Source organism: Muscardinus avellanarius, assembly GCF_963383645.1.
Source record: "Muscardinus avellanarius genome assembly, chromosome: 21".
Lineage (NCBI taxonomy): Eukaryota > Metazoa > Chordata > Mammalia > Rodentia > Gliridae > Muscardinus > Muscardinus avellanarius.
The window spans coordinates 22579526-22598447 of NC_137807.1; the positions used below are offsets into that span (position 1 = coordinate 22579526).

Consider the following 18922-nt stretch of genomic DNA (forward strand, 5'->3'; position numbering starts at 1 on the left):
CTCAGCCTTCTGAATGCACATGCCACCACGCCCGGCCCCTTATTATTAGTTTTTATTTTTGTTTTTGAAACAGTCTTGTTAGGTTGCCGAGCCTCTCACTACATTGCTGAGGTTGACCTTGAACCCGCAGTTCTCACAGGTACACATCACTATACTCAGCTAGACTTTATTTATTTATTTATTTATTTATTTATTTATTTATTTATTTGAGGTACCCGAGATTTAACTCAGGGATATTTTACCTCTGAGTTACACCCCCAGCCCTATTTTTATTCTTTATTTTGAAACAGGGTCTAAGTTGTGAAGGGCCTCACTAAGCAGCTGAGACTGGCGGTAAACCTGTGATCCTCCTGTCTCAGCCTCCCAAGTACTGGAATTGCAAGCGTGCGCCACCACGCCCAGCATCTCTGGCTTTTTTTTTTTTTTTTTTTTTTTTAGTGGTACTGGGGTTCCTGGAAGCCCTTCTACCTCCGGGCTACACTCCCAGACCTATTTTATATTTTTGAAACAGGGTCTCTTACGCCAGTGCGGCTGGCATCGAACCTCTGCGATCCTCCTGTCTCCGCCTCCCAAGTGCGAGGATTACAAGGGTGCGCCACCACGCCCGGCATCTCTGGCTTTTTAATTGGTGAGTTTAGTCCCTTTAAAATCAATATTAAATAAAACAAATGCAATCACTGATGAAGTAGGTCTAACACTGAAATTCTACTATTTTTGTTTTCAATATGCCTGTCTTTTGTTCCTCAATTCCTGCATCACTGTCTTCTTTTATGTTGAAATGTTTCTGCTGTGGTGCCACCGCCCGCCCTCGGCATATACGAGCGTGAAAACGCTTGTATCACTCGGCAAGGTCCAAGGAGGCCACGCCCCGAGGAAGGAGGCGTCATCTCTGGCAGAAATACTCCCTGCTCTTAGATTTCTACACTAAAAAGCTCCAATGATGTAAAACAGAATCCCAAGAATTAGGACTGTGGGAGAAACTGAGTCTGTGGAAAATGTTCTAGTAATTTGTCTAAGCCTCTAAACGCCCTCGGCTTCGCTCAAATGGTAATAAAATCTAGTCAGAATTCAGATACTGTGGAAGCATTCCTGCTACAGCAATTAACAAATGCAGAATTCCTCCCTATCTTTTTTTTTTTTTTTGTGGTACTGGGGTTCCTGGAAGCCCTTCTACCTCCGGGCTACACTCCCAGACCTCTTTTTACATTTTTATATTTGGAAACAGGGTCTCCTAAGCCAGCGCGCGCGGCTGGCTTCGAACCTGCGCGATCCTCCTGTCTCTGCCTCCCAAGCACGGGGATTACAAGCAATTCCTCCCTATCTTTGACCTTCATTCTAATCATTACAATAGAGCCGAGGGCTAGGAGGAATCTTGACCTTTGCACCTAGTGATAGCGCTGCCTGGAGACAGGGCGACACCACCTGGTTAACATAATAAAAACTTCATCTTGTTTTTTGGGCCCTGTCTACTAAAATATATTTTAAGTGTTTAATAGGGTGAAGCGTTCAGACAGCAGATGGTATTGCAGACAAAATCCAGCAGACATCCATCAAAATCCTCTAAATCATCATAAATGTACACGGATTTCCCTACGCCAACTACATGTATGAAAGCTGGACTCTCCGACTTCGTCCCCATTCAACTCAAAGGAGGTTGCCAGATAGAGAAGGACACTGGACTAAGCCCTAGGAATAAAAGTTCCGAAAGGGTTAAAGAAAACTCTTAAAAACTGAATTCTTCAAATGATTTTGGGTGTGACTTTTGCTCATCTGGAATTTGCCCACTAAAAGCCTCTGCAGCTGCAAGGCCAAGGCCAAAAGGGGCTGACTCGGAGCACAAGACCCACCTGCAGGGTCATGGGACTGATTTCAATCACAAAGACCTGTGATGTCACAGGCCTTACTTTTGTCTTGTTCAGGGTTGGTGATTTACATGTATATCTCACTATTGTATTTTGGGTGTTTGCACTTTTCTACTAGGGAATCACGGGGAAATAGGGAAATATAAAAAATCTTGTGTCTAGAATAAAGTGGTCAATTGCACAAGAAGCATGGGTCCATGTCAGATTCTTCCCCGGAGAGGAATCTCCACATTTAGCGCCGTGAATAGGAACTTAAAGGAGTTTATTTCATAAAAGGGAAAGAATCGCTGCAGATAAGTGGCTGCAGAACTACCACCTAAACCTTTGTCCACCTTTCTGAGATAATTCGGTCCCGAACTGACTCAGCGGCCATCCCGATTGAGCCAGTCTGTCGCACTGTGGCATCTCATTTCCCTTGTCCTTATTTACTTTGGGTTATTTTCTTAGTGTTTGCCCTGAAGATTACCATTTACTAGCTTGGGGTAATATCAGCTTTGTTTCAGTGGCCGACCAAAACTTTGCTCTAGTGTACAAACACTGCTCTGTGCCATTGTCTTTTAAGTCGGATGAAAGAGAAAAAGGAATAAAAAACAAAATATATTGACCCGTGTGACCACTTTGCTGGTGGTCTTTATTTCCTCATATGGGTTTAAATTATTGTCTAATTCTCCTTCATTTTAGCCCAGTTTCTTGCAGCCCAAGTCTGCTAGTGACAAATCTTTCAGTTTTTTGTTTATCTGAAAATGTCCTAATTTCCCTCTCTCTCTCTCTCTCTCTCTCTCTCTCTCTCTCTCTCTCTCTCTCTCTCTCTCTTTGGTGGTACTGGGGTTCCTGGAAGCCCTTCAACCTCCGGGCTACACTCCCAGACCTGTTTTTACATTTTTATTTGGAAACAGGGTCTCCTAAACTAGCGCGCACGGCTGGCTTCGAACCAGCACGATCCTCCTGTCTCTGCCTCCCAAGTGCGGGGATTACAAGCGTGCGCCACCACGCCCGGTGAATTTCTCATTTATTTTTGAAGAATGGTTTTGCCAGATGTAGAGTGTGTGTGTGCTGGAGATCAAATCCAGGAGCATTCTACCTCCAGGGTACACCCCTAGCTTTTCATTTTTCTATTATTTTTTTATTTTTTGGTGGTACTGGGGTTCCTAGAAACCCTTCTACCTCCGGGCTACACTCCCAGATCTATTTATTATATTTTTATTTGGAAACAGGGTCTCTTAAGCCAGTGAGCCTGGCTTCGAACCAGCGCGATCCTCCTGTCTCTGCCTCCCAAGCGCGGGAATTACAAGCGTGCGCCACCACGCCCGGCCTCGAGCCCTTTTTTAAATGGATATATTTTACCATTAAATGACATCACACAGTAATCTTTCTCTGTCTTGGTTACGTGACTTAGCATGATGTCCTCCGAGTCCATCCATGCTTTGGCAAATGGTAGGACTTCCTTTTTATTTATCTATTTATTTATTTTTTTGTGTGGCCCTAGGGATTCTACCTCTGAGCTACACACCCAGACTTTTTTCATTTTTATCTTGAAACAGGGTCTCAGTGGGTTGATGAGAGCCTCACTAGTTGCTGAGGCTGTCCTTGAACCTGTGATTCTCCTGTCTTAGCTTCCCACGTACCCGTGACCCGGCGAGTTCTTGTCTACGGTGAGCGAAGAATGACACCCGCAGACCTCAGGAAGGGGAGTAAAAGGTTTATTGGAAGCAGCAGGGAGTGGAGCAAGGGTGGCTGAACACCCCCAAAGGGGCTGGAACTCTGGGTCCAGCAGCTGCCTTCAGGACAATACTTGAGAGTAGCCCAAGCCGAATTGCCTTCAGGTGCAGGCTGCTTTATTCTGGAGTCCACGCGATCTACCAGAAGGGAATAGAGAAAAGTGGCCGAACACCCCATAGGGGTGGTCGGAACTCCGGGGTCCAGTAGCTGCCTTCAGGGTCACTACCTGAGTGTCACCTGAGCCAAGTGCCCATCAGTTGCAAACTACTTTCTCCCAGAGTCCATGCGATCTGCCAGAAAAGAGGTACAGGTCACCCCTAGGGGCCTGGTCAGCCATGATGTCCAGTAGAGGCCTTCAGGTCACTACTCGAGAGTCGCCCGAGCCACGTGCCCTCAGATGCACTCTACCAGCTCCCCAAAAGGGGAGGGGGTCCCGAGCGGGAAAGTCCCCCTTTTGCCATCCGACTGGCCTGACCGCTTGCAAGTCCGTTTTTGGTTAGGGTGACTTTTGGGATTCCAAGGAGAATTTGCATATGGCATTGCAAGTCCTTTGAAGGGTCCCCTTTCAGGAATGCCAGACTTGCTTGGTGGGTTTGTTGATTAGGAAACTCAGGATGGCTTTGTGAAGCTCTGGCCTTCTTATCTCTGAGCCTTTGGAATTTCAGGCATTTGTCGCCCCTCAGGAAACTCAGGAAATTAGCTTTTTTCTACCAAGGCCTTTTCCCTATCTGCCTATTTCCTTTCTATCTCCTCACTAGGATTACAAGCGTGTGCCAGCACACTGGCTTGGGGTGTCCTTTTTTCAAAGACTGAATAATATTATAGTGTGTGTGTATGTGTGTGTGTGTGTGTGTATGTGTGTGTGTGTGTACGCACACACATAAACTTCTCTACCTGTCTCTCTGGAGTGAATTGTTTCTGTGTCTTGGCTGCTATTCCATATGATCCTATTTATTGTGAACGCGAGAGTGCTGGTATCCTTATGAACTGGCCATTTCATCTCCCGTAAGCATATACCGAGAAGGAGAGAAATTAAAAATAGAAAAATAGAAACCTCCATACTGTTTTACACGTAAGTGGCTATGTTAGACTGCATCTTTACCAGCCACACGCAGAAGGGACCATATGGCATTACAGGAAGCCAGAGAGATTCAGGGGCCAGGTTCTTTTTTTTTTTTTTTTTAAGGGTAATTCACTCTTGTGGGGAAAAAATTCACTCTATGGTACCAGCCTTAAGGTCGGCTGAGGGCGTGACCCCAGTGACTAGGCCCTGCCTCTTAAAGGTCCCACTGCCTCTCAATGTGACCACAGGGGGCGTTCTTGTGTCTGGAGTGTAGACTGCAAGCCACAGGCAGCTGCCCTGCCAGATCGCCCCTCCTATCAACACTCTCTGGAAAGGCAGCTGAGAAAGATCCCAGAGCCTCCTGCAGGGAATTGGGAGACTGGCTCAATTCTTTCCTTTGTCCTTCTTGGGCCTCTGTCTTTTCTTATCAGTAAAAGGAGCTGGCCTCTAGTGGCTTCCTTTGTTCAGGATCTTCCTTTGTTCAGGCTCGCCCAACCCTGTGACTCCTTGAGATCAGCTGTGTGGAGACTTTTAGGAGTTCTGTTCCAACACAAGGAAGGGGTGTTGGAGATAACCGCCATTCTGACCATTTCAGAGCTTGGAGGTAGAATGCCCCTGGGCTCAATCCCAGTACCACAAAATCAATCAAGCAGGCGAGAAATCGAGAGTACCGTGTGGTGGAGGACAAGAACATCCATCTGTCCTTTGTGAATTTTGTACTATGTGCATGCATTATTTATTCTGCAAGTAATCTAAAATTTAAAACCTAAAAAACAGAGAAGAGACACAACATCAAACCTGAAATTATATTCCTTTCTAGTAAAAGGGAAAAAATGCTATTAGAGGCTCATGCAAGGTGAAAAAGCAAGCCCTCCAATAGGATAAGTGCTATTTAAAATTTGTAGGCAGATACGAATGGAGAGTGTGCCCACAGCTGGGTGTGGTGGTGCACACATGCAATCCCAGTACTTGGGTGGCTGAGACAGGAGGATCACAGGTTTGCGGCCAGCTTCAGCAACTAACTTTTTTTCCTCCCTTCCCTTCCTTCCTTCCTCCCTCCCTCCCTCCCTCCTTCCCTCCCTCTCTTTCTCTCTCTCTCTCTCTCTCTCCCTCCCTCCCTCCCTCTTTCTTTTTCAGTACTGGGGATTGAACCCAGGGGCATTCTACCACTGAGCTACACCTTCAGCCCTATTTTATTCTTGATCTTGAAACGGGGCCTCACTGAGTTGCAGAGGGCCTCACTAAGTAGCTGAGGCTGGCCACAAACCTGCGATCCTCCGGTCTCAGCCTCCAAGGACTGGGATTACCAGAGTGCCACCATGCCCGGCTCCCAGTTTCTTGATATTTGTCCAATTCTGAACAATGCCTCTTCTGTCGTCTCACACAAATAGTGACCATCTCTTCCCATGGCTCTGCTTCTTAGTGTTTTCTCGTAATAATACATCTTAGAATTTTCCTTAATAGCACACAAACAATGCACAGCCATACACAAAGAGATGGCTTCTTTTTCTTTTTTTAATCCAAGGTTATTCTACCATGAAGCTAACATCCCAAGCCTTTTCAGTGTGTGTGTGTGTGTGTGTGTGTGTGTGTGTGTGTGTGTGTGTGTGTGTGTTACTACTGGGGATGGAACCCAGGGGCATTCTACCTTCTAGCTCCACCCCCAGCCTGATTTTTTATTCTTTATTTTGAAACAAGGTCTCACTAAGTTTCAGAGGGCCTCACTAAGTACCTGAGGCCGGCCTTGGACCTGTGATCCTCCTGTCTCAGCTTCCCAAGTACTGGGATTACAAGTGAGTGACATACGCCCGGCAAATATTTTTTATTTTGAGATAAGGTCTCGCTAAGTTGCTCAGGTTGGTCTGGAACAGACCATCCTCTTGCCTCAGCAGCTGGAGTCTGGGAATCTAGGTGTGCGCCACAGCATCTGAAAAGCTGGCTTACCCTTCCTTCCTTCCTTCCTTCCTTCCTTTCTTTCTTTCTTTCTTTCTTTCTTTCTTTCTTTCTTTCTTTTTTTGCGGGTCTGGGGATGGAACCCAGAAGCATTTGACCTCCAAGCTACACCCCCTGCCCAATTTTTTATTCTTTATTTTGAAACAGGATCTCATTGAGTTGCAGAGGGCCTAAGTAGTTGAGGCTGTCTGTGAACCGCGATCCTCCTGTCTCGGCCTACAGAATGCTGGGATGACAAGCGTGCGCCACCACGCCTGGCTTGGCTTACTGTTTCTATAACTACATGGTACCCTGCTGTGTCTGTATAGAATAGCTTTGCAGGGTATTTAGATTGCTTCCAATGTTTTACTATTGAAAACAGTGCTAGTTATATACTCAATGGTTAAAGACTGAAAACGTGTCCGTTAAGATCAAGAACCAGTGAAGGATGATCACTTTTGTAATTTTTTCTACACCCCATTCCTTTTTATTATTTGGAATAGTCTAAGTTGCTGACAGCCTCACTAAATTGCTTAGGCTTGCTTTGAGCCTAGGAGCATTCTGTCTCAGCCTTCCAAGTACTGGGATTACAAGCATGTACCACCACATCTGGCTGGAATGACAGTATTTTGAATCAAATAAAATATATTGTTAAAATTAACTTCCCCTCTTTCTGGGTGTGGTGGTTCACGCTTGTAATCCCAGCATTTGGGAGTCTGAGACAGGAGGATCGTGGTTCATGGACAGCCTCAGCTACTTAGTGAGGCCCTCTGCAACTTAGTGAGACCCTGTTTTAAAATAAAGAATAAAAAAATAGGGTGGGGCTGTAGCTCGGAGGTAGAAAGCCCTGGGTTCCATCCACCGTATCGCAAAAAAAAAAAAAAAAAAAAAAAAAAAAAAAAAAAAAAAAAAAAATTAACTTCACCTCTTGCTTTTTGCTTTATAAAGGGCTGCTTGAAATTTTTAAAATTATCTTATGGTGGCTTCCTGTTCTATTTCTGTTGGCTAGCACTATTTTAGAGACTTGATGGCCAAGTTCCATTCCATCTCTTCCAAGCTGCATCAGGACTTACAACTGCTCTAAATTGCTTGGGTTTCCTGGAAAGCAAAATGTGGGTAACATTAGGGTGGAGATGAAGGTTCAATGTGAATCAGGGATTTAGCAATACATACTTAGCACCCAGGCACACAGTAAGTTTGGTGGCCATCACATTATTAAAGATCTTGGGTTTCCTATTGATGTCTTCTGAGATGGCCACGTGCTCACTAAACGTCCTTGTTCTGAGACCTATTTGCACTCCATGATAACAATAACGGTAGTAAACCGGGTGTGGTGGTGCACACTTGTAATCCCAGTACTTGGGAGGCTGAGACAGGAGGATCCCAGGTTCGCAGTCAGCCTCAGTTACTTAGTGAGGCCCTCTGCAACTTAGACCCTGTTTAAAAATAAAGAATAGCCAGGCATGGTGGCGCACCCTTGTAACCCCAGCGATCGGGAGGCTGAAAAAGGAGGATCACACAGGTTAGAAGCCAGCCTCAGCTACTTAGTGAGGCTCCCGGCAACTTAGTGAGACCCTGTTTCCAAATAAAATACAAAATAGGTATGGGAGTATAGCCTGGAGGTAGAAAAGCCCCTGGGTTCCACCCTAGTATCACAAAATAAATAAATAAATAAATAAATAAATAAATAAATAAAGCTGGAGGTGTAGTTGAGATGTAGAATGTTCTTGGGTTCAATTCCCAGTACCACAAAAAATTAACAACACCCGGGCGTGGTGGCGCACGTTTGTAATCCCAGCATTTGGGAGGCTGAGACAGGAGGATCGTGGTTCGCAGACAGCCTCAGCTACTTAGTGAGGCCCTCTGCAACTTAGTGAGACCCTGTTTCAAGGTAAAGAATAAAAAAAAAAGGGCTGGGGGTGTAGCTCAGAGGTCGAATGCCCCTGGGTTCCATCCCCAGACCTGCAAAAAATATATATAATAATAACAACAATAATAATGGTAGTAGAGGCCTGGTCCCACTTTTGGAAGGGGTCCTCCCTCTCCAACACTGAACGCAAGGCCCAGGGGTTCTCCTGGAAGTGGGGCGTCTGCATTTGTGAGTGGAGTCTGGGTGAAATCCCAAAAGGCAGCGGTCCCGGGCCTCCCTTAGCAACCGACGCCCGAGCCTGTTGCTAAGGGCCAAAGGAAAAACAGAGACTTGGTCCGTCAGCTATTGTGCTCCGGCGGCCGCTACTTCCGGTCCCCGGGAGCCCGTCCGGCGGCCTACTTTCCGCCGAGGAGGCGGGGCTGCGGCCGCGGGTTCCGCCGCGCCGGGAGCCTTCGGAGCGGTGCTGCGGCGGCGGCGGGGGCGGCGGCTGGCCTCCGCGCGGCGAGGATGCTGAGCGCCGGGACCCAGGCGGCGATGACGGCGGCTGACAGGGCCATCCAGCGCTTCCTGCGCACGGGGGCGGCCGTCAGGTGAGGCCGGGGGCGGGCCGGGGCCTGCGGCGGCCCCTCCACGCCCTGGACGCGGTGCTCGGCCCGAGGGACCCCGAAGGCTTCCGCGCCCTGAAGGCTCCGAGGCCCCGGCCCCGGGGCGGCGGGGGTGCCGGGCTTCAGGGCCTCCAGCCTGCGGCCACGCCATCCTGCCCGCGCCCCCCAGGGCTGCCACCCGCCACGGCTCCTCCTCCTCTAGCCTGGAGGGTCCCGACCCCGAGGCGCCCGCCTCGTTGGGCCCCGAGTCCTCTGGGCGCCTCCCCGGCCTGCCAGCCCCTCCCCCAGCCCTTCTAGGACTCCTGCCGTCATGCCGAGCCCCCCAGTCATTCAGCTCCCGAACTGTCAAGACTCCCCAGTTTGACCCGGCTCCCCAACGCCGCCACGGTTCTCACAACCTTCTAAGTGCCCCAGGCCTGCGAGACACCCCCCGTTTTATCCGTACCCCTATTCTTGCCAGCCTTCCCCTCCCCCGGCCTGCGAGGAACCCCACTTCTGTCTGGGCCCCCAGTCTTATTAGTATTGAGAAAGATTCTTATTATCGGGGTTCCTGCACCACTTAAGGCTCCTTAATTGTCCAGTTCTCTTAAGGTTGTCCAGTCCTCTTAAGGCGCAAGGCTCTTTATTCCTGCTAGAACTGCCAGTAGTCTGCACCCCAAAATTTGTCATAACCCCATCTTTCTCCTCTTACCCTCCCAATGCCCCAAGATTTAGAGCTGAGTGCTACCCAATTCTTTGCTGACCCGACAAGACAGAGACCTGTTGCTCAGGTCCCAGCCTCTGGAAAGGCAGCGGGTCTGAAGAGTTTATTATGCCCAGGCTGGAAGCCCACAATGGCTGTCCTCTCCAGTGCCCCCGTTGCTTAGGGGGGACACCGGCCTCCTGTTGACCTTGCCTGGGGCCCCACGGCTGCCCTGATGTGGGATCTGAGAGGAGAGCCAAATCGCAGCCTCCCCGAGCCCTGCTGCTCTCCTGGTGAGGCCGTCTGCAGGGGGATGGAGCTTGCAAAGACACCACTTACATCTTAGGTTGTTGTTGTTGTTGTTGTTGTTTGGCCCTTTCTCTCCGATCTTTCCAGCAATAGATTTGTGGTTTTAAGCACAGACTTTGGAGCCCGATCGTCGTGGATTCAGAGCCACGTTCTTTCGCTCACTGCGGCCACATTGCGTGTCTCCTAGTTCTCTCATCTTTAAAAATAGTGATGTGAGCCGGGCGTGGTGGCGCACGCTTGTAATCCCCGCGCTTGGGAGGCAGAGACAGGAGGATTGGGTAGGTTCGAAGCCAGCTGTGCTGGCTTAAGAGACACTGTTTCCAAATAAAAATATAAAATAGGTCTGGGAGAGTAGCCCGGAGGTAGAAGGGTTTCCAGGAACCCCAGTACCACCAAAAAAAAAAAAAAAAAAAAAAAAAAAGTGATGTTAGTTAGAATCTACCTCCCACAGGGTTGTTTTGAGGATAAGATTATCACAATGGCTGGTGTAATGTAAACACCCTTAAGTATTTGTTTGATTAGGAGATATTTAAATTTTTTTACTTTTTTGTAATCCTGGGAATGGAATTCAGGGGTATTTTACCTCCGAGCTACACCCCGACCCTATTTCTTATCCCTTCTTCTTCTTCTTCTTCTTCTTCTTCTTCTTCTTATTATTATTATTATTATTATTATTATTATTATTATTTTATTTTATTTTTTGGTGGTACTGGGGTTCCTGGAAGCCCTTCTACCTCCGGGCTACACTCCCAGACCTATTTTTACATTTTTATTTGGAAACAGGGTCTCCTAAGCCAGCGCGCGCGGCTGGCTTCGAACCTGCGCGATCCTCCTGTTTCTGCCTCCCAAGCGCGGGGATTACAAGCGTGCGCCACCACGCCCGGTGTTGTTGTTGTTGTTGTTGTTGTTGTTGTTGTTGTTATTGTTATTATTATTATTATTATTATTATTATTATTATTATTTTGGTGGTACTTGGGTTCCTGGAAACCCTTCTACCTCCGGGCTACACTCCCAGACCTATTTTTTATATTTTTTAAAATTTGGAAACAGGGTCTCTTAAGCCAGCGTGGCTGGCTTCGAACCTGCACGATCCTCCTGTCTCCGCTTCCCAAGCCCCGGGATTACAAGCGTGCGCCCCCACGCCCGGCCTTATTCTTTATTTATTTTTATTTTTATTTTATTTTTTTTTATTGGTGCACTGTATTCATCATAGTGGGATACAAACTTTTGTAGACATACATGCACACAACGCCCAGTCAGCCCCCACCCGATCCCCACCCCATTCTCTCCCCATCCCTCCCTCCCATGCTTGGCTTAGTGGTTGACATCTAGTATTATAGCAATTTATCCAAAATTAAAAATGATAATCTCACATAACAGCTTCATTTGTCTGATACCAAGCTTTTGATGACTTAAAGATAACATTTCAATATTTCTTTTTGCTTTCTTACCAGAGAATATTTTTTTTCCTATTTTTTTTTAGGTGAAACTATCATATATTTATATATTTATTTTTCAGAAAAAAAATATCCTAATATGGAAAATGGACTCTAGATACCCAAAACGATCTTGAAAAAGAACAAAGCTAGAAGATATATATTTTCTGATTTCAAACCATATAAAGCTACAGTAATTGAAACAGTGTAGTACTATTCTAAAGGCAGATATATAAACCACTGGAGTTAAATAAAAGCCTAGAGCTAAATTCTTCCCTATATTGTCAAGTTATTTTTGACAAGGTTTCCACGAACATTTGGTGGTGGAAATAATAATCTTTTAACTAAATATTGTTGAAACATAATAATTACATGAAAAAGAATAAAGTTGGACCCTTACCTAATCCCATATACAAATATTAACTCAAAATAGATAAAAGACCTAAATATAAATCTTAAGACTATAAACTTTTAGGAGAAAATCTGGGTCATAAAACCTCACAACATTGAAATTGGCAGTGATTTCTTGGATATGATTTCAATGGCACAGGCAACAGAAGAGTATACCAACTCCCTAAAAAATAAAAAAAAAATATTGTATATCCAAAGACAATGTAAACAGAGTTAACAGTTATTAATAGAATGGGATAAAATATTTCCAAATGCTATATCTGAAGGTACATTAATATTCCAACTAGAAATCCTAAAAATTACCAACAATAAAGGCAAACAATACCATTTAGAGATAGGTAAAAGACTAACATAAATAATGAATCTCCACAGATAACCAATCTTAGTTGTCTGTTGGATGGAAAATCTTGTTACCTATTTCTTCTTTGTAGTTAATCTCTTTGAGTATTTTCTCTAGTGCTGGTTTTGAAGACATAAATTCCTTCAGTTTCTGTTTGTCGTGGAAGCTTCTTATTTCTCCATCTAATTTTTTTTTTTTTTTGGTGGTACTGGGGTTCCTGGAAGCCCTTCTTCCTCTGGGCTACACTCCCAGACCTATTTTATATTTTTGAAACGGTCTCTTACGCCAGCGTGGCTGGCTTCGAACCTGCGCGATCCTCCTGTCTCCGCCTCCCAAGCGCGGGGATTCTCCATCTAATATGATAGAAAGTTTTGCTGGGTAGGAAATTTTTGGCTGGAAGTTGTTTTCTTTCAGAGTTTGGAATATGTTACTCCAAGCCCTTCTGGCTCTCATGACTTGGTTTGGGAAGTCTGGAGTGATTCTAATTGATTTGCCTCTGAATGTCACTTGGCCCTTTGTTTTTGTTGCCTTTAAGATTCTCTGCTTGGCTTCCACATTGGTCATTTTGACAATTATGTGGCGTGGGGATCCTCTTCTCCGATCCTGTCTAAAGGAAGTTCTATAAGTTTCCTGGACCTGTGTATTGACCTCTTGCTCTATGTTTGGAAAATTTTCTGCTATTACTTCCTTGAAGAGCTTGTTGATCCCTTTGGTTTCACTTTCTTTTCCCTCCTCTATTCCAATTATTCTTAGGTTAGGTTTCTTAAAATGGGCCCATATTTCTTCAATATCAGATTCCTGCTGTCAGATATTTTTTCCTAGATTAGAAACTATGCATTCATTTTTGGAATGATCATCTTCTAAGAGCGAGATTCTGTTCTCCATGTGGTCTAATCAGTTGTTTGTGCTTTGAATGAGGCCTTTACTTCATTAATTGCATCCTTTATCTCTTTTTGGCTCTCTGAATCCTTTTCGAAGCACCTCTATTATTTCTACAGTTATTTTCCTGATTTGATCTTCTAGAAATCTCTGATTTTCTGTTTTATCGGGTTCTGATGTTGTGGGGTTGTGGGCATTCATTGCTCCAGTATTATTCCTCTTTCCCATGATTTCGGAAGTTTGTGCCTTCTCTGGGTTCTTCCCTTGGGTCACTATGACTTCACTTAAGGTGTTCTGGATCTCGAGTCTGTAGTATCTCAGACCCCACTACTCCTTTACTGGGTTGTATCACAGAGTCTCCGACCCAGAGAGTCGATAGAGGCTGCTTTAGACTATGGGGGGGTGCCAGGTTGCACGTTCTCCTATGGTGTGATATCTCTGCCACCACCCCTCCTCCACTGGGTCAAGTCCCAGGGAGTACAGTACTGGGATTTCTCCTCTGTGGCCCGCAATTTGACTCACTGTTCTTGAGTACGCAGATGTAGGTGTACTGGATTCGGTGAATTCTCTGCTGCTGCCGCCGGTGGCAATATGGCGCCGCTGCTACGCCCTCGGCCGTGAGGCTGGCGTATTTCTTCTTGGTTTTGATTTCCACTCTGAATCCCTGCAGCGTGTGCTGAGCTCAGCCACTGGGAGCTTTAGATTTTATCTGCGGCGAGAAATCCCGCCTGGCTGTTCCACAGCGGCTCACCTCGGCTTGCTGTAGCCGTCCGGTGAAGTCGCTGCTGCCGCCGGCAGTATGGCGCTGCTGCCGCGGCCTTGGGCGTGAGGCCGGTGTATCACCTGTGTGGCTCTGAGCTCTATTCTCAGTCCGCTTTCTCTCTGGAGCCTGGTGATTTTTTTGTTTGTCTGGTGATGGTGTTTTCTGGCTATGAAAGGCGCTGATTTTGTGGTAATGGAGATTAGTTGTTAGCGGGGCTCTTAAGCCCCGCTTTTCTCGGTCGCCATCTTCCCGGAAGTCTTATTCTTTATTTTGAAGCAGGGCCTCACTAAGATGTGGAGGCCTCACTAAGTAGCTGAAGCTGTTTGTGTACTGCAACCCTCCTGTCTCAGCCTCCCAAGTACTGGGATTACAAGAGTGCGTCACCACGCCTGGCTATGATTAAGAGACTTTAAATAAAGCGTTGGTTATATGCTTTAGAATGTCAGTCACAGGCCTTTGTAACGTCTTTGGGCATTTTGTGAATGTGTGGTATAAAAGTCAGCAGAGTGATGCATTCAGAAACTTCAAGAATGGCTTGAGCCAGGGGCCAGGCGTGGTGGTGCATCTTTGTCATCCCAGCATTCGGGAGGCTGAGACCGGAGGTCGTGGTTCGCGGCCAGCCTCAGCTACTTAGTGAGGCCCTCTGCAACTCAGTGAGACCCGGTTTCAAAAAAGAATAAAAAAATAGGGCTGGGGGTGTGGCTCGAAGGTCGAATGCCCCTGGGTTCCATCCCCAGTACTGCCAAAATAAATAACTAATAAATAACTTGAGCCAGGCATGACGGATCATGCCTATGATCCCAGAACCTGGGAGGCTGAAACAGGAGGGCAGCAGGTTGGAGGCCAGTCTCAGCAACTTAGCAAGACAGTTTCAAAAGAAAATAGGTCTGGGGGTGTAGCTCAGAGGTACAATGCCCCTGAGTTAAATTTCCAGTAATACTCCCCCCCAAATGCTCTTTGATGAACGAGCCTGAGATTATAACGCTTAATGATTATAACAGCTAAGCTCTCAGTGTCACCGTGCGGATTAGCGCCTGTTTGATCCTCGCCGCCGTCCCGGGAGCTGCGTCGCATAGATGGTCGCCGTTGTACCGAGGCTGAGGCTTACAAAGCAAATGACCCCCTAGTAAATAAGTCAGGAGCAAGCTGGGATAATGTGACCCCCATTTTCAAACCAGGCTCTGTGTGTCCTGTTGACTCTGTTTTGCAAGAAAAAGATGTATTTGGAATCCATCACCTGCGACAGTAGGGAAATGCCGTAAGAACTAGTGACGCGTCACTGAGCCCATGTTTGCTGAACTGAGATCAAAATTAATTTTGGCCAAGTATGGTGGCATGCACCTGTAATCTCAGGTACTCAGGAGGTTGAGGCCGGAGGGTTACAAGTTTGAGGCCAGCCTGGGCAACTAAATGAGACCCTGTCTCAAAATACAGTTTTTAAAAAATGGCTGGCCATGCCTGGCATGGTGGCGCACGCTTGTAATCCCCGCGCTTGGGAGGCGGAGACAGGAGGATCGTGCAGGTTCGAAGAAGAGACCCTGTTCCCACATAAAAATATAAAATAGGTCTGGGAGTGTAGCCCAGAGGTAGAAGGGTTTCCAGGAACCCCAGTACCACGAAAAGAAAAGGGCTAGCCAGACATGGTGGTACACACTTGTCATCCCAGTACGTAGGAGGCTGTGACAGGAGGATCACAGGTTCAAGGCTAGCCTCAGCAATTTCGTGAGGCCACCTGCAACTTAGTAAGACCATGTTTCAAATTAAAAGAATAAAATAGGGCTGGAGGTGTGGTTTGGAGGTAGAATGCCCCTGGGTTCCATTCCTAGTAACACACACACACACACACACACACACACACACACACACACACACATACACACATAAATAAAAAGGGCTGGGGATGTAGCTCAGTGATAGCATACTCACCTGTCATGTGTGAGACTCAGGTTCCATCCCCAGTATCCTCAAACAGACAAACAAAAACCTATGTTCACATAATCTAAATATTGGAAAAAGAATTATCCAGGCATAGCCGGGAACGGTGGTGCATTCCTGTAATCCTAGTACTAGGGACAGGACGATCACGGCTTCGAGGCTTTCCTCAACAACTAAGCGGGACTCTTAGTGAGAGCCTGCTCAAAATAAAGTCATGGAAAGGGCTAGGGTGTGCCTTGGAGGTAAAATGCTGTTGGGCTTAAAAAAAGTATCCAGGTATGGAGGTGCATTGCCTCTAATACCAGCTACTCGGGAGGCTAAGGGAGGAGGATCACAAGTCCAAGGGCAGGCTGATCAATTTAGCAAGACCCTGTCTCAAAATAAAAAGGGCCAGGCATGTAGTTCAGTGGTTTCCTAGCATGCATGAGGCTCTGGGTTTGACCCCTAGTACTGCAAACTCACACACACACACATACACACACACACACACACACACACACACACACACACACACACACGAGGGGAGGTGAAGAAGGTGAGGGTGTGAGCCTAACAGTGATCTGGGGAAGGGCATTCCAGGCAGAGGGAAGACCAGTGCAAAGGCCCTGGGGCCAGCACATAGGCCGTCCACCGTGCTGCGTCCACTGTGGGACGCTTAGCAGGAGGAAGACTCCTGCTTTTCTTCTGAGTCAGGGCATTTGGAAGGTTGGACTTTGTCTTCGGTTGTCATTTCAATTAATGTCCCTAAACATCCCGCCTTTCGAGGTATAATGCGATCGCCTGATACTGTTTTCACCCGAGGCGCGCGCACGCGTGTGACGTGTACCTTGACAGCATGTGACCGTCCTCCCCACCCGTGTGTCTGTGTCTGTCAGTGAGGAGGGAGGAGAGCCGCCCTCTTTTCTTTTGTAGGTATAAAGTCATGAAGAACTGGGGAGTGATCGGCGGGATCGCCGCCGCGCTCGCGGCAGGGATCTACGTCATCTGGGGCCCCATTACAGAAAGAAAGAGGCGGAGGAAAGGTAAGGGGGCGATGGCGCGTGGGCTCCACTCGGAGCCCTTCATCTGAAGACACTCCAGAAAGCTGGGGGCGCTTTTTTTTTCTTGTATCTTTTTATTTTTTTGGTGGCACCGGGGTTCCTGGAAGCCCTTCTACCTCCGGGATACACTCCCGCGGGCACTCCCAGACCTATTTTTTTAACATTTTTATGTGGAAACAGGGTCTCAAGCCAGCGAGGCTGGCTCCGAACCAGCGCGATCCAACTGTCTCCGCCTCCCAAGCACGGGGATGACAAGCGTGCGCCACCACGCCCGGCTCTTCTTGTATCTTTAAGACAAGGGCTTTGGTTGGGGATGTGCCTTTACACCCACTCGTTCCTTCCCGCCTGGTAAAAGGGTTTCAATCCCGGCACCTCCCGGACTTGGATTCAAGGCGTGCTCTGGAATGGCAGGGCTCAAGCCGCGTAACCGCCTCTGTGTCCTCCCGGACACGGCGACCGCGTCTTGAGTTGTACAGCTGATGCGTTACGTCATGCCTTTGTGTCTTCTCTGACGAGCTGCCAGTGATAATAAAAGTTTTAAGACGGTTTCTTCATTAACAAAAAGTTTTATTTTCTTATTTTCTAAATGGCCCTTTTGTAAATGTTGTTCTTATTGATTAGAAGAAAAAAAAGAGAGAGAGAGAAAGGCATAGCTGTGGCCGATTTGATCGTTGTTAAAGCTGAGGGTGGTTATTATTGGGTTCATTATACGTTTTCAGGCATGTTTGAGAACTTTCATTTTAAAAAGGTTTTCAAGCCGGGTGGTGGGGCACACTTGTGATCCCCGCGCTTGGGAGGCAGAGACGGGAGGATCGCAGGTTCACAGCCAGCCTCAGCTTCTTAGTGAGGCCCTCCGCAACTTAGTGAGACCCTGTTCCAACACCAAAGAATAAAAAAATAGGGCTGGGTTGTGACTCGGAGGTAGAATGCTCCTGGGTTCCATTCCCAGCACGCGCGCACACACACACACACACACAATTACTTTGCAAAGAGATTTTTACCAGAATACCCCTGGGTTCCATCCCCAGCACGCGCGCACATGAGCACACACACACACACACACACACACACACACACACGAGGGAGTTAGCTGAGATTTTGTTCGTCTCTACAGAAAGGTTGGTAGGCTTGGGAGAGCGATGTCTTTCCCGGTGATTGTTATCAGAACAAAGCCGTTGTCCCGGGACAGTAACAAGAGAGCACTTGTCTTCTGGTCTGAGAAGCATTGCTTTCTTATTAGAGACTAAGGGAGAGGCGAGGGCGTGGGCACTGCACGCTCTTACATGTTTAAGAACGGCCCGCGCCGTGCCCACCCGGGCTGGGTGTCAGAGGCCACACAGCCCGGCCTCCAGCTCCCGTCCACCAGGAGCAGCAGGTCCGAGCCCCAGGCCTCAGCGCATGAGAGCCTGCTCAGGTTGGGATTCCGTGCAGAAGCTCTGGCTCCAGCACGGGTCCAGCCGCGAGCCGTTCTCTTCTCTGACTCTGCAGGGCTCGTGCCCGGCCTCGTGAACCTGGGCAACACGTGCTTCATGAACTCCCTGCTCCAGGGCCTGTCGGCCTGCCCCGCCTTCATCAGGTGGCTGGAAGAGTTCACCACCCAGTACACCCGGGGCCAGAAGGAGCCGCCCCGGCACCAGTACTTGTCTCTGACGCTGCTGCACCTCCTGAAAGGTACCCCGCGCTGACTCCCTGGGGGCACGCACGCGCTCGGAGGCCCAGGGAGGGCTGATGGCTCTCCTGGAGAAAAAGGTCATAGAGACTGCCACGCAAAAGCCCAAAAGCCTGATAGATACAAACATTATACATATCTATCTTCCTTCCTTCCTTCCTTCCTTCCTTCTTTCTTTCTTTCTTTCTTTCTTTCTTTCTTTCTTTCTTTCTTTCTTTCTTTCTTATTTTTGTGGTACTGGGGATGGAACCCAGGGGCTTTCTACCTCCGGGGTGTACTCCCAGACCTATTTTATATTTTATTTGGAAACAGGGTCTCACTAAATTGCTGAGAGCTTCACTCAGTAGCTGAGGCCGGCTTCGAACCTGTGCGATCCTCCTGTCTCAGCCTCCCAAGTGCTGGGATT

At 47.5% G+C, this 18922-nt stretch overlaps 1 protein-coding gene across 2 annotated transcripts in view; it reads left to right on the plus strand.

Moving 5' to 3' along the window:
- Window positions 1–8953: 8953 nt before the first annotated feature.
- The window catches only part of USP30 (ubiquitin specific peptidase 30), a gene marked incomplete at both ends in the record, with an annotated part of 32876 nt that continues 22907 nt past the window's right edge, over window positions 8954–18922 (plus strand). For both annotated transcript variants that reach the window (XM_080717663.1, XM_080717664.1), the window contains 3 exons: window positions 8954–9036; window positions 16720–16829; window positions 18336–18518. In XM_080717663.1, coding sequence (XP_080573789.1) covers window positions 8954–9036; window positions 16720–16829; window positions 18336–18518 — 376 coding nt within the window. The remainder of the gene's footprint in view (window positions 9037–16719; window positions 16830–18335; window positions 18519–18922) is intronic.